The following is a 16,265-nucleotide window of genomic DNA, read 5'->3' as shown; positions in this document are numbered from 1 at the left end:
TCGCTAAGTGCAGTGATCCCCAACCAGTGGTTCAGGGGTAACATGTTGCTCCCCACCCCCTTGATGTTGCTCCCAGTGGCCTCAAACCAGGTGCCTATTTTTTACATTTCTGGCTTGGAGGCAAGTTTTGGAAGCCCAGAGACACTGTTTTACTCTTGGCAGAGCCTCCTAAAGCTAGCAGACCACATAGTGCTTCTAAATCAGCCAATCACAGCTCTTATTTGGCATCCTTAAGGAACATTTTTAATTCTTGTGTGGCTCCCCAACACTTTATACATCTATGTGTGTCTCACAAGTAAAAAGGTTGGGGATCCAATCATTCAAGTGCCTGTAGGTAGGCTTTGACCAGGTATACATCATTTTACTAAAATTACCCCAATATACCTGAATTTCAAAAATGATTATTGTTTATCAATTTGCTACTGACCCTTTTTGAATTTCACAACCTTACCTGGGAAAGTCTGTGCTATCAATGTATGCCATGCCATAACTGTCTGTGTTTTGGAAGCTTATAAATGTCCCATCGGATAATGGCAGCAACTGGATGTTCAGTAGGTCATTATACTGGCTATCGCTGATAATGTATCTGAGAAGGAGCAGTTTTTTCTCGTGCGGAAAGGTTCTCCAGTCTCCATTTTGCAAGAGTTTCCGTATATAAGACGGAGAAACATTATTTAGCTTTTTAGCGCTGCTTTCAGCGAGCGTGAGTGTTTTATGCACATGCCCTGGAACCTTAACAAGGGGCTCATTCTGCAGTAGGAGAAGTTCTTCTAAGCAGTTAAGTAGTTCTTTATTATCACAAAACAGAAATACAGCTTCAGGCGCCGATATCCAGTTGCATTCGCCAGCGGTCTGCAGTATTTTTTCCTTCGTGAGACAACTGGCCATCTGTTTGGTTAGGGTGTACCATCTTCCTTTGTGTTCAGTCTTTGCTGGGTCTGGCCAAATGGCATATGCTGCTTCTCTTGTGATCTTTGACAAATTTACCAGTGATACAGCATCCTTGACAGCACATGTATAAACTAAAGGAAGCAACCTTTCCACCAGAATCTGGTTCCATTTGGCTGCTTCATCGTGCTGCTGGTCAACTTCAAGCCATTTCATGCTTCTGCGGTCATCAGTGAGATCAAAGCATCCATTGATAATAACAGGCAGACCTGTTTGGTTTTCCTCCTTGTCAGGAAGCGGCAGAACACAACTCAGGCGACCAGCAAAAAAGTCAATGCCCTGCTTGCTTAATGGATACGCCAAGTCAAGAGCAGGTTTGTTACACAACTTACTACCTAGTTCAATAAGGTCTGAGAAGAGACTTCCATGTACTGAGCTGGTTGTGACCAGCCACTTGCATTCTTCTTTGTCTTTCCCGAAAACCTTTAGAGAAGTAACCTTAAAATATGTCTTTGCGGATATATCTTCTAAATGTTTTTCTGCTATTTTTTCTGTGGAAACACTGACTGTCAGCAGATCGCATACCTTACCATCACTGCCAATTTTCTTCAGTGACACAGAGTTGACATGGCGGAGGAAAAGGAGGCTGATGTTTGCATCTTTAATGAAGGACTCAAAAAGTTCCTGCACTTTCTCTGAGCTGTAGATATTGTCAGAAATTTCAGAGGGTTTCACTCGAAGTGGGAAACGAAATACTGTGCCTTTGAAACAGCCTGTGCGAAGGACTTCATTCCAAGTCCCACAGCCAATAGCTTCCAAACCTTTCTGAAATGGGTGAAACTGGTCTGCCAGCTCATCTAACCATTGCCTGCTTCCTTCAAGGCTCCACTGAAGGCCTCCTCTACGGAAAACATCTTCTTGCGGGTCCAGGATTCCAATGTGTTTTCCACTAAAAATGCATGGGTAGTCTGTTTGGTAAAGATGGGGAGACAGTTCAGTATATTTATGTGCCTTTGCATAGGAAGAATATTTGAAATAATGCAATTTACAGTTCTTAAGAATTGTTAAATAGGCAGGATCTCAGGGAAAATATAACCCATTAAAAATCATATTAAGAGATAAGAATACCTGTAATGTGATAAACAGAGTTGAATCCGAGACCAAATCTCCCAACTGTATCAGGATCTTTGCGCTTGATGCTATTTCCAGGCTTCTGTATTCCCTCCCAGTCCTTGTCAGTGAACATTTCATTATTGTATACCAAGAGAGCGGGACCTGTAGGAAGAATTCAGCCCAACATGTAATCTAATAAGCAACTTTGTTGAACATTACACTTGCAAATACCAAATGCTGGAGCTCAAAGTGGGGCTTCATCCAACACCTTTAAATAGGAATGTACAGGTATGGAACGTGTTGTCCAGAATGCTCAGGATCTGGGGCTTTCTTGAAAAGGGGTCTTTCTGTAATTTGGAATTCCATACTTTGTTCGTTAAAATAATGAATAACTACAATAGGATTGTTTTGCCTCCAGTGAGGATTAATTATATCTTAGTTGGGATCAAGTACAGGTACTGTTTTATTATTACAGAGAAAAGGGAATCATTTAACCATGAAATAAACCCAATAGGGCTGTTCTGCCCCCAATAAGGGATAATTATATCTTAGTTGGGATCAAGTACAGGTACTGTTTTATTATTACAGAGAAAAGGGAATCATTTAACCATGAAATAAACCCAATAGGGCTGTTCTGCCCCCAATAAGGGATAATTATATCTTAGTTGGGATCAAGTACAGGTACTGTTTTATTATTACAGAGAAAAGGGAATCATTTAACCATTAAATAAACCCAATAGGGCTGTTCTGCCCCCAATAAGGGGTAATTATATCTTAGTTGGGATCAAGTACAGGTACTGTTTTATTATTACAGAGAAAAGGGAATCATTTAACCATTAAATAAACCCAATAGGGCTGTTCTGCCCCCAATAAGGGGTAATTATATCTTAGTTGGGATCAAGTACAGGTACTGTTTTATTATTACAGTGAAAAGGGAATCATTTAACCATGAAATAAACCCAATAGGGCTGTTCTGCCCCCAATAAGGGGTAATTATATCTAAGTTGGGATCAAGTACAAGGCTCTGTTTTATTATTACAGAGAAAAATGAAATAATTTCAAAAAAATGTAATTATCTGAATAGAAGTCAATGGGAGAAGACCTTCCCACAATTCAGAGATTCCTGGAAAACAGGTCTCTGGATAAAGGATCCCATTTCTGTATAAGAGAATATAATATTATACAGTGTACTTTGTTTAGTACAAGTATTATTATAGATCCATTATTGGTTAGATCTATTAACATTCATTACAAGGTGATAAATCAATCTTTTTTTTATAGTTGAACCAATTATTATTAATGTGTTCATAAGATCCAATAAAAAGACACATATTCAAAAGATCCTGGAAGAATTTAAAAACATATATATTTAAAAAAAAAAACACATTCTACCAAATAGTTATCCCAAAGTAATGCATAAGATGTAAAAGACCTAGTTTATAGGACTGTTGGGCTAATTTTCCATTGACTTCTAATTTTCCATTGACTGCTTTAAATGATGTACAATGTTAGGGGGCTTTCCATGGGACACCTATGTGCCCCCCATTGTATTGCTGGGTTAGTGAATGCAGGCAGTGCTGCATAAAGGGCCCATTTTGCACTAGGAGCACAGATTTACACCTCCGGGTGCAACACAGGGGAAGTTGCAGAATGAAAGAAACAAGTTGCGCTGCAACAATATATTGCATTTTGCACCTTACCCCATAAATAAGCACATGTGACTTTTTGTACTCTTATTTTACACGTAGCTCACTGCCAGATTTTCTAAAGTGAGTACTAAAGGTTGCAGGAGGATGCTGGAATTTAAACAACAGCAAGTTGGACATCTGTGTGCTGAAGTTTTATAGAACATTACCTTGGATACTGCAGAGTTCTTTTGAGTAAATCCTTTCAGTACCATATTGTCTTTCATCATAGACAAAGATCACTTTGCTGGCTTTGGCATCATCTGCATTTTGTATCAGCTCCTAGGAAAATAAAGTTGTTCAAAGTATCAGTACTCAGTATCTCTTTCAAGGGCATACAGTAGATACTGTTATGTCTAGGAATAAGCAGGGATAGGTCAGGAATAAGCACCAGTTCTATAAAGCACTACCGCTCCCAGTACTTTATACAGAGAGCAGCAGTTCCATAACCACAGGCCTAACCCCCCAGGTCTCTTCTTCTATATCAGGGATCCCCAACCTTTCTTATTTGTGAGCCACTTTCAAATGTAAAAATACTTGGGGAGCAACACAAGCATCATAAAATTTAATGGAGGTGCCAAATTAGGGCTAAGATTGGCTATTAGGGGCCTCTATGGACACTATCAGCTTACAGGCTTTATTTTGTAGTAAATCTTGTTTTTATTCAACCAAAACTTGCCACTAAGTCAGGAATTCAAAAATAACTCCCTGGTTTGGGGGCACTGAGAGCAACATCCATGGGGTTGGTGAGCAACATGTTGCCCCTGAGCCACTGGTTGGGGATCACTGTTCTATATGGTAGAATATCCAAATCCCTCCCCATCCTCACACACACATAGAACTATACTGACCTATCTATACACTCACATACAGACCCATACTGACCTATCTATACACTCACATACAGACCCACACTGACCTATCTATACACTCACATACAGACCCATACTGACCTATCTATCCACTCACATACAGACCCACACTGACCTATCTATACACTCACATACAGACCCATACTGACCTATCTATCCACTCACATACAGACCCATACTGACCTATCTATACACTCACATACAGACCCATACTGACTTATCTATACACTCACATACAGACCTATACTGACCTATCTATACACTCACATACAGACCCATACTGACCTATCTATCCACTCACATACAGACCCACACTGACCTATCTATCCACTCACATACAGACCCACACTGACCTATCTATATACTCACATACAGACCCATACTGACCTATCTATACACTCACATACAGACCCACACTGACCTATCTATCCACTCACATACAGACCCACACTGACCTATCTATACACTCACATACAGACCCACACTGACCTATCTATATACTCACATACAGACCCATACTGACCTATCTATCCACTCACATACAGACCCATATTGACCTATCTATCCACTCACATACAGACCCATATTGACCTATCTATCCACTCACATACAGACCCATACTGACCTATCTATCCACTCACATACAGACCCATACTGACCTATCTATACACTCACATTCAGACCCATACTGACCTATCTATCTACTCACATACAGACCCATACTGACCTATCTATACACTCCACCATATATACCAACATCAATACTAACTGTAAATTTTAGTATCACAATAACCTTGGATACTATGTTTGTTCAAGATCTCATCCAGGCCCCTCTTAAAGGCATTAACAGAATCTGCCATCACAACATCTCTAGGAAGGGCATTCCCCAACCTCACTGCCCTCACCGTGAAAAACCTGCTTCTGTAAATACCTGTATATGTCTACAAAACCACTGGAGCACCAACTGACACCAAAGGCAAAAGGTATGTGAGAGAGGAGACTTCTTCACAGACCATCCCCCTCCCCTACCCAGTAAGTTGGCCATACCTAAGCGGCTGAAATCTGCTTGTGTATGGCCACCTTCAGTCATTGTGTTAAATCTGACCAGGAGTAAGAGTCAATTTGGAGAGTTTTGTGTGTCACAGTTCTTAGTAACCAAAAGAAAGGAGGCAAATTTTCCCCAAATGATTCCCTTATTGCTGCCATAAAATTGCATAACAATTAATAGCACCAGCAACAATTGAATTAAGACTGAATATATCATTGCCCTTCACTGGTAAAACTGGTGTAATTGATTCAGACACACTTGTAAATAAACAAGCTGACGTGTAGCCATGGGGGCAATTGAAATAGGGCTGAATGGCATAGGTTAAATAGCAGATGACACATAAGCTCTGTATAACACTATTATATTCTACAAAGCCATTCTGCTGTGTAACAGAATGGCTACCCCCATGGCTACACAACAGGTGATTTATATAAACTATAAAACAGAACACGGCTATCACCTTAGGCTGCACTTACTTTTAAAATCTGTCCGCCATCTGGATACTTCCGCAAAATATTCTGCAGCTGGATCAAGAAAGGGGGTGCTCTTTGAAAAAAGTCTGTAAGAAAATGATTGCAAAATAAATTGGGCTGATAATACATAGCGTACAGGAGCATGAAATTGAATTATTTATCACTTTATCAAACAGATCTATACACTTCACACAGAATACTATGATTAAGGTGTGCCCAAGGCTTCTTACTAATTTTGATTCACTTTCAATTGGTCTTCATCTTTATGTCAAAGTAAGAAATGCATTGAAGCCTAACTGACGTGATATGAAAAAAACATGGTGATAGTTATTCATCTGCACTTAGACCATGTTTGTATATGCACGAGGCAAGTCTACTAGGGTGGAAGAGCTAAAATGTAAAAGGCAGTGGGATACCTGGATCCCTTGCCATATTTTGTTGGTAAAAACTGATGGACCCCTTCAGTTAAATTTCCATTATTCCACAGATATGAGTTATACCAGTTATAAAGTGCCATACCTTGCTGAAGTGGTTTAGGGCGGTGGCACACGGTGGCTATAAATCTTTCCTAGCACAGGCGACTAATCTCCCTGAGATGCCATCCAACCGGCAAGAATGTAAATTGACAATGGGATGGCATACGTGTCACTTCGGATTTCCAAAGTCGCCGAAGTAGGAAAAACCAAAGCGACACATATGCCATCCCACTGACGATTTTTGGCATTTTGGGGAGATTAGTCTCCTGCAATAGCAAAGATTTATCCCAGCCAACTCCACATGTGCCCCTCCCTTAAGCTTGCACCTTGGCTAAAGTCGGGTCTGTTTGGAGCCACTAAATAAATTACTGGTATTGTACAACCTGTCAGACTGACAATTTATAAACCGTATTATTATTCATGAAGCATTCCCTAAAACCTTTGCATTAAAACCAACCAGCCCTAGAGGCTAGAGATATGTTGCTTAGCCTTGCATATCATAAAATGGGATCTGTTTTATGGAAACCCACTATCCAGAAAGCTCTGAATTAAATCCATCTCCCACTGAGTCCATTTTAATAAAAAAAATTTAATTTTTAAAATTATTTCCTTTTTCTCTGTAATAATAAAACAGTACCTGTACTTGATCCCAACTAAGATATAATTAATCCTTATTGGGGGCAGAACAGTCCTATTGGGTTTATTTCATGGTTAAATGATTCCCCTTTTCTCTGTAATAATAAAACAGTACCTGTACTTGATCCCAACTAAGATATAATTACCCCTTATTGGGGGCAGAACAGCCCTATTGGGTTTATTTAATGGTTAAATGATTCCCTTTTCTCTGTAATAATAAAACAGTACCTGTACTTGATCCCAACTAAGATATAATTACCCCTTATTGGGCGCAGAACAGCCCTATTGGGTTTATTTCATGGTTAAATGATTCCCTTTTCTCTGTAATAATAAAACAGTACCTGTACTTGATCCCAACTAAGATATAATTACCCCTTATTGGGCGCAGAACAGCCCTATTGGGTTTATTTCATGGTTAAATGATTCCCTTTTCTCTGTAATAATAAAACAGTACCTGTACTTGATCCCAACTAAGATATAATTAATCCTATTGGGTTAATTTAATTTCTATGAAGATTCTCATTCATCCAAGTCATGATATACAGTATCTAGTAGAATTAAGTCTAAAACAACTGAACTTAATTCTACTAGATGGGTTAATTTAATGTTTTTAAGTAGAATTAATGTATGCAGATCCAAATTACAGAAAGACCCCAGACACCGAGCATTCAGAATAACAGGTCCATACCTGTACTAAAAAAGCTGATCCCAAGGTGGTAATGAGAGTCAAGACTCATATGTGAACTCACACAGTTATTAAAGGACAAGTCAACCCCAAAAATAATGTTTTTCCTAATAAAAGAAAACATAATTCTAAGCAACTTTCCAATGTGAATTTATTGAAAATTTGTAGTGCTTTAAAAGTTATTTGTAAATTTAATTGCTATTGAAAGCAGCATGAACTCCTGTTTGTCACTTTTTAAACAATGTTGCAAAGGTCAGTCTCCTCCAGCGAGTCAGGTCTGTCAGTCTGCTGCCTTGTGTTACATTGTTTCAAATGCCAGAGCCACCAGGGCAGGGAATAGAAAAGAACAGACAAACACTACTTCTAATAGCTATTATATATACAGGTATGGGACCTGTTATCCAGAATGCTCAGGACCTGGGGTTTTCCAGATAAGGGAACTTTCCATAATTTGGATCTCCATAACTCGGCTAAAAATAATTTAAATATTAATGCAATGGGATAGTTCTGCCCCCAATAAGGATTAATTATATCTTAGTTGGGATCAAGTACAGGTACTGTTTTATTATTACAGAGAAAAAGGAATCATTTAACCATTAAATAAACCCAATAGGGCTGTTCTGCCCCCAATAAGGGGTAATTATATCTTAGTTGGGATCAAGTACAGGTACTGTTTTATTATTACAGAGAAAAGGGAATCATTTAACCATTAAATAAACCCAATAGGGCTGTTCTGCCCCCAATAAGGGGGTAATTATATCTTAGTTGGGATCAAGTACAGGTACTGTTTTATTATTACAGAGAAAAGGGAATCATTTAACCATTAAATAAACCCAATAGGGCTGTTCTGCCCCCAATAAGGGGTAATTATATCTTAGTTGGGATCAAGTACAGGTACTGTTTTATTATTACAGAGAAAAGGGAATCATTTAACCATTAAATAAACCCAATAGGGCTGTTCTGCCCCCAATAAGGGGTAATTATATCTTAGTTGGGATCAAGTACAGATACTGTTTATTATTACAGAGAAAAGGGAATCATTAAAAAAATTAGAATTATTTGCTTATAATGGAGTCTATGGGAGACAGCCTTTCTGTAATTTGGAGCTTTCTGGATAACGAGTTTCCGGATAAGGGATCCCATGCCTGTACAAATAAGTCAGAGACCATGGCAAATATGTAATGAATGTATATTGGAAAGTTGCTTAGAATTAGGTTTTATTAGGCAAAATATTATATTTTGGGCCGACCTACCCTTTAAAGTATACACCATGTACAAAACCAGTGCATAATGCTCAGTGGTCTGGAGAGATAGAATGTCAGAAACTTGTCTCGACATTGTAAAAAAACAAAAATTTCTGTTAACAAAGAGCCTTTTATGAACTGAAAAAGGTCAAGATTCTTTACAAAAAGTATTTCCTTTTATATTTCCTTCTTCTGTCCTGTAACTAATTACCATCTGCGGATAAGTGTCCCCCACATGTAGACACTTCCTTCAGCGCCCTCACCTGCACATCAATCAGGTGCCCAACTTAGGGAATGTAGCATACTGCTCATTTAAGGGACCATCAATAACAGAAACAATCGTATTTATAATAAATGATGTTTTACATGTAAAGCTACAGATTTACTGAGCAGCAACAAAGTACGTAAATAAGACTTACCCATGTTTGCAAGGAATATGATTCCGTTTCTTCTTTAACACTGCAAGATGACCAATAAATACGGAAACATAAATACAGATACCTCGCAGACAAATTATTCAATGTAATGCTCTAAGAAGTATTAAGTCTATATATAAATATGTGATTTACAGATTTTAACTAGAGGATATAATATCTCAGATATTTGGAGCCCTCAGTTTGGAATCCTCCGGATGTTGCCAATCGCCTTGCATGCCCCTCAAAAGTTGGACATCCCTGGCTAGATGTTGGATAATGCTTATCATGTGATAAGGGAACCTATATAGTTGGGTAGATATATCAGGCATAATTTGCTCCCTTTCTTTATTTCTGCACTGGATCTTTGTAGTGTGGATAACCGAGTACATTATGAAAGACACAGTGGATCCCCACTTTCAAAAAGAAACTAAGATACTTGATTTCCGACAATGGACCGGTGCCCCCTGCACACTGGCTGCTATGGGTAGTATAAGGATTACGAGTAGCAGGATGTTGCTCTCCTAGGGCAGACCGGCACACTCTTGCTTAGACACCCACAAAATAACACAATGAAGTCCCAAAATAGGGTACAATTGGCCCAAAGTCACTTTAATTAAAAGGAAAAAAAAAACACAAAATAACAAAACCTATGCCAAGAGAGAGAGAGAGAGAGGATCTCTGCTAAAGCCCCATTTACCAGGGATCAGGACTCCCCTGCACAGCTTTGGGCTACTCAAGCAGCTACTTGGCTGGTCAGCTGCAAGCTCTGGGCAGGCCTTTGGAATGGTGGGCACACCCTACACTCACTCCATTCACACCAGGGACCCTTTATCCAGCTTTTCTTAAACTGGTAAAAGAATCTAGCATATACCTGCTACAATATCACACATTTCCCTGGATAACTCTTTATCATTGGTGAAATATACAGTACACTCCATCAACTACCTGCCCAGCAGAGGGGGTATATTTATTATAGTTGAATAAGTGGAGTAAAACATCACCGGTGATGTTGCTCATAGCAGCCAATCAGATGCTTTGCTTTCATTTTCTAACTGTTGAAATCTAATTGCTGATTGGTTGCCCTCGGCAACATCACCGGTAATGTTTCACTCCACTTTTTACACAGCATGATAAATACTGCTATGCTATGAGATAACAAATTGCAACTGTTACTACATTTCTTGACGAGCGCTCCCAATGGAAACAGGGGTGTATCAAGCAAAGCAGCCAGATCCACAATCATTTAGAAATATATAACTTTAAGGATAGAAATTGGGGTTTTACAGATGGATAGTAATGGTGGATAACAGTACAGTGCTGTACTATAGCAGGGTGACCACATTTCTATATATCTGTTATGAACTATGGGGACCCAGCCTAAAGGCCAGTTAGCATGAGATTTAGGGTGAGTGCTTATGTCGCATTCATTGCATGTGATGGTTAGAAACTGATAAAACCAGCTAGTTCCATGTTTGGTAAATAGCCATTACCTATAAATCCTAATATAAGCAGTAGCGTGACTGGGGTAATAGTTACCCTGTTATAGTTCCAGGGGTAATCTGGGCAGAAATAAGCACTCACCTTGAATTTTACTCTAATTGACCTTCAGGCTGGGCCCCCTTAGCTCATAGCAAGGTTACAGATATATAGAAACATTGGGGTAACAGTCACCCAGCTTTAATACTAGTGGTAACCAGGGCAGAAAATAGACACTTACCCCAAATCTCACACATATCTTAACTGGCATTCAGGATTGCCCCCCTTAGCTCATAACAAGGTTTCCAATGTATAGTTCCAGAGGCAAAATGGGGTGTACTAATGGCAGCTATCACAATGCCCATTAATTAACAATGGTTATACAAAGCTCAAGCTTACACCAAAACAAAAGATAATAAATTTCCAAGAGGCACAAGCCATTGCTTCTGTAGCAGGGAAGAGCTCATCCTATGGTATCTTTAGGAGGTAAATCTTTAGCTGTTGTCTTTATAGTAAGGGGTAACTTCATTTGTATGGGAAGGGAGAACTCACTTGCAATCAGTCAGGCAGGGAGAACTCACTGTTGGACTTCCTGGATAGAGCCCATTACACAGAGGTCACCGTGCAGACCATGTGACAGGGGCGATGTAACTATGCAGTCTTTGGGGCAGTGAGATGTCACTGGGGAGAGCTCACTCTGTAGTCTCTTTGATGGGGCTAAACTAATTAAGCAGTCTCTGTGAAAAGGGAAAGCTCACTATGCAGCCTCTATGGCAAAAGAAAGTTTATTTTGCAGATCCATGGAGAGGAAAAGCTCACAATGCAGAAATGTGTTCTGTGCAGTCTCTGGGCAGGGGAGTGCTCACAATGCAGTCTCTGGGGCAGAAGAAAGCTCCCTATGCAGTCTCTGGGGCAGAAGAAAGCTCCCTATGCAGTCTCTGGGGCAGAAGAAAGCTCCCTATGCAGTCTCTGGGGCAGAAAAGGCTCCCTATGCAGTCTCTGGGGCAGAAAAAAGCTCCCTATGCAGCCTCTGGGGCAGAAAAAATCTCCCTATGCAGTCTCTGGGGCAGGGGAGTGCTCACTATGCAGTCTCTGGGGCAGGGGAGTGCTCACTATGCAGTCTCTGGGGCAGGGGAGTGCTCACTATGCAGCCTCTGGTGCAGAAAAAATCTCCCTATGCAGTCTCTGGGGCAGGGGAGTGCTCACTATGCAGTCTCTGGGGCAGGGGAGTGCTCACTATGCAGTCTCTGGGGCAGGGGAGTTCTCACTATGCAGTCTCTGGGGCAGGGGAGTTCTCACTAACCAGTCTCTGGGCAGGAGAGTGCTCACTAACCAGTCTCTAGGGCAAAAGAAAGCTCCCTGTGCAGTCTCTGGGGCAGGGGAGTGCTCACTATGCAATCTCTTGGGCAGGGGAGTGCTCACTATGCAGTCTCTGGGGCAGAAGAAAGCTCCCTATGCAGTCTCTGGGGCAGGGGAGTGCTCACTATGCAGTCTCTGGGGCAGGGGAGTGCTCACTATGCAGTCTCTGGGGCAGAAGAAAACTCCCTGTGCAGTCTCTGGGGCAGGGGAGTTCTCACTATGCAGTCTCTGGGGCAGGGGAGTTCTCACTAACCAGTCTCTGGGCAGGAGAGTGCTCACTAACCAGTCTCTAGGGCAAAAGAAAGCTCCCTGTGCAGTCTCTGGGGCAGGGGAGTGCTCACTATGCAGTCTCTTGGGCAGGGGAGTGCTCAATATGCAGTCTCTGGGGCAGAAGAAAGCTCCCTATGCAGTCTCTGGGGCAGGGGAGTTCTCACTATGCAGTCTCTGGGGCAGAAGAAAGCTCCCTATGCAGTCTCTGGGGCAGGGGAGTGCTGACTATGCAGTCTCTGGGCAGGGGAGTGCTCACTAACCAGTCTCTGGGGCAGGGGAGTGCTCACTAACCAGTCTCTGGGCAGGGGAGTGCTCACTAACCAGTCTCTGGGCAGGGGAGTGCTCACTATGCAGCCTATACACACTATGCTCTGTCTCTTTAGTAGGAGGGAAAGGTCAGTGCACCTTCTTTTTGGCATGTGAGCGCTCTCTAGCCAGTTTATGGCAGGTAAGGTGTCATTATGAGAGCCTTGGGAAAAATAGACAGATCTGTGTGCTGGACATTGCTAATTATTTTTACTAATGTGAACACTTTAAAATGACTCAACTGGCCATTTGCTGCCATGTAAATCATTGTTAAAAGGAAAAAGCCACACTGACTACAGACATCCCTTATTAAGGAGTCAATCTGTACTATTACTAGATTGCAAGCTCCCAATTGTGTGTGTACTGAAATTATCTAACTAAAATAACTATAGTCCGTCTGTGCCTTGCAAAGCACTGCTTACAATTCTGGCACAATATAAATAAATACATTACATTATCCCTACTTCAAAGCAATTCCACCTAATTGCCGAGTTCTGTAGAAATTCATTGCCAATACAGGCTGTTCCTTTGCCAATACAGAGGGTTGCGGATGAGCCGCACATCATTCTCAGCATATAATATAATAATAATGGGGCGGATGTAGAGGAGGGAATGCTCTTACCCAGTGCTGCCCGGCTCTGCGCTGCTGCATCTCTGCTGCCCTCACTCAGCCTCCTTCTCTTTTATTCACTGGGATAAGAAACGAAAGTGAAACTTCATTTCCCCATTTGTGCTCAAACCCCTCCTTTTTACTGAATTTTTTTAACTGCTAAGTTTCATTTCACCTCCTGAAACCTTTGGCACTTTATCAGAAACCAAAATGCCAGGGAAGAAGACATTAACCCCTGCTCAGCCTAGAAGGGCCGGTACGGGAGGGATGCCAATGCTGCTCTTAGCATAAGATGGATGTGCCACTTTAAACAGCAAGGCTGACCATTACAGCATGAACAGTTCTATTTACCACTCCATTTCCTGGAATACTTGGGCAATTAGATAGATTCAAATATATATTCTACATTTTCTGTGTGTAGCTGTCAACAAAATCTTGCTGTTTTTTGTTCCTAAGAAGCATTTAACTACAGAGGCTGAAAATTCGAAGGACCACAGGTGCTATAAGCACAAAGATATAGGGGGTTCATCTACCAACACTGGGTAAATTTGCCTGTGGGCAGTAACCCATAGCAACTAATCACTGATTGGGTTTTTGTAACCTGCTGCAGGTAGAACAATGAATGTTGCCACGGGTTACTGCCCATTTGCCAATTTGCCCAGTGTTGATAAATGACCCCCATTTCAATTTGGACTGTGTAGTACAATGGGCATCTTTAGCAGCACACTGCTGAAGGGCAGTGGTCAGCTTGGGTTGATACAGAAACCCAAAATATATTTTATACGCTTTATAGTCTATTTCTTTGTTTTATCTTTAGATGCTTCCTACTTTGTGGAAACAATATAGTGAAGGTTCTTTTCTGTTCCAGCACAATACTGCCCCATGCACAAAGCAAGTTATACAGAATTAGTTTGCTGGGATAGGAACCAACGAACTTGGCTGACCAGCACAGAGCCTTGACTTCAACCCAGCAGGACCCGTTGGATGAATCGTAATTTCGGACCGTGAGCTAAACCTGATCCCCCAACAACACTGCCGATCTTCACAATGCTGTTGTACAGTGGCGTAATAACTCTGCGCCAGGCCCAGCACTCACAGACTCTCCGACCCGGCCCTCCCTACACCCACCTGCCAGATAGATCACGTCCCCCAGCTCATTGCCCGCTTATGCCAGTGTAGGTAAGAGTAGCTGGGCAGGGGGGATTTCTATAACTATAGAGGAAACAGACTCCCCTTTCCCCTGCCCGCCTGTTAGTTATGGCAGGATGGAAGCAAAACCCACCAACACTGGTCCAACATTTTGTGGAAAGCTTCCCATAAGAGTAGAAGCTGTATAGCAATATACTGTAGAAAGGCAGAGTTGGACTGGGGTGTGCAGGGCCCACCGAGGCTGCCACCACAGGGGCCTCGCACCCCCCACCATGCCCCCTAACCTTCTGCAGGGGCCCCTGCCCATTTATTCCTGGTGTCACGGCGGCCCAGTCAGACCCTGTAGAAAGGGCCAAAGGCATGTTAATACCCTTGGGTTTGAGAGGAGGGGCCCCTGAGGGGCAGCCCCTTGGGCCCTCAAACCCCAGTCCGACACTGGCTATGAGAATATAAGAAGATGCCAAGGAGCTCTAAGAATAAAGCTAAAGCCGAGAAAAGTAATCCCATAGAATTTATTTTGTAATGTGTTAAAAAGTTGTGGCAGATCTTGTGTTGTGAAAAATGTACAATCATTTAACCATGAACATAAAAAACTATTACTTTATAACAATTAAGTTGTTGATTAGGCAACATCATTAAAATCCCAGCAACATAATTAGTTATGTAGAGCCAGGAATGTAAATTGTAAACAACATAGGAGGCATGCACATTACCATAGGAGGTAGAGGGGAGAAACATATAGGCAAACGTATCTTAAATGTCTGAAAATATGAGCCAAGACAAAGTTGTCACCTGAGCCCCTTAATACCAGACACATATTAAATCCTAATGCTGCCTGAATAATAAGCAGTTAGATGCATGTTGTAGATTCTGCTGTAATCTCTAGATCAGGGCTGTCCAACTGGAGACCTGTGGTTCAGATGTGGCCCTCCAAAGGATTTCTATGACCCCCAAGTTGCTCAGTGGCTCCAGGCCTCCAACAAGCTGTATGAGATATAATTGGCCACTATATGTAATAAGTTGGACGGCACTGCTTTAGATAAACAAAAATGGCAATTAGCCATGGAGCTTGTGGATCTATTCTGTATCAAGTTAGTAAGAGTTCATGTGACATGGAGCTGAACAGAAATGACACACCTAAGTTTCTGTTTCTGCCATTTTGTCAATGTCATCAAAGTAGTAGATTGCAAAGAAGATTTCCACATTCCTGCCCCATAATGCAAACAAAAGGGTTGTTGACTTTTGCTATTTTCAGTTTGCTCTTTTGACCACCTAACAACTCCATCAACGCCTCCTTTACTATTTAGAAGCACAGAATTGTGTGCACTTTTCCGTGATGCATCTTTCTGTTAACTGTTATACTGTGACTGATAAGGAGCGGCGTGTAGAGCACCAAGATGCAAGGGGGCCTGTGCCTAATGCTGGCCATACGCTGGCAGATAGATCATAAAGAAGGGCCTATAAGACCACATCAGCACACAGATGTGGTTCTTGTTGGATTTTGGCCAGATATTTGTCAGCAGTGTCGGACTGGCCCCCCAGGATACCAGGAAAACTCC

The 16,265-nt window shown here is 41.5% G+C and overlaps 1 protein-coding gene across 1 annotated transcript in view; it reads right to left on the bottom strand.

Moving 5' to 3' along the window:
- The window catches only part of LOC100494984 (sacsin), a 40,807-nt gene extending 27,184 nt beyond the window's left edge, over nucleotides 1–13,623 (bottom strand). The window contains exons 1-6 of the mRNA XM_031906007.1: nucleotides 13,570–13,623; nucleotides 9,540–9,579; nucleotides 6,083–6,165; nucleotides 3,857–3,968; nucleotides 2,017–2,163; nucleotides 452–1,856 (exon numbers count right to left, since the gene is read on the bottom strand). Of these exons, the coding sequence (XP_031761867.1) occupies nucleotides 452–1,856; nucleotides 2,017–2,163; nucleotides 3,857–3,968; nucleotides 6,083–6,165; nucleotides 9,540–9,543 (1,751 nt within the window). The 5' untranslated portion in view covers nucleotides 9,544–9,579; nucleotides 13,570–13,623. The remainder of the gene's footprint in view (nucleotides 1–451; nucleotides 1,857–2,016; nucleotides 2,164–3,856; nucleotides 3,969–6,082; nucleotides 6,166–9,539; nucleotides 9,580–13,569) is intronic.
- Nucleotides 13,624–16,265: the final 2,642 nt, after the last annotated feature.

This window comes from Xenopus tropicalis, chromosome 7 (genome assembly GCF_000004195.4).
Source record: "Xenopus tropicalis strain Nigerian chromosome 7, UCB_Xtro_10.0, whole genome shotgun sequence".
Taxonomy (NCBI): domain Eukaryota; kingdom Metazoa; phylum Chordata; class Amphibia; order Anura; family Pipidae; genus Xenopus; species Xenopus tropicalis.
Note: the sequence above shows the minus strand (reverse complement) of the source record. Positions and strands in the feature narration are given on the sequence as shown.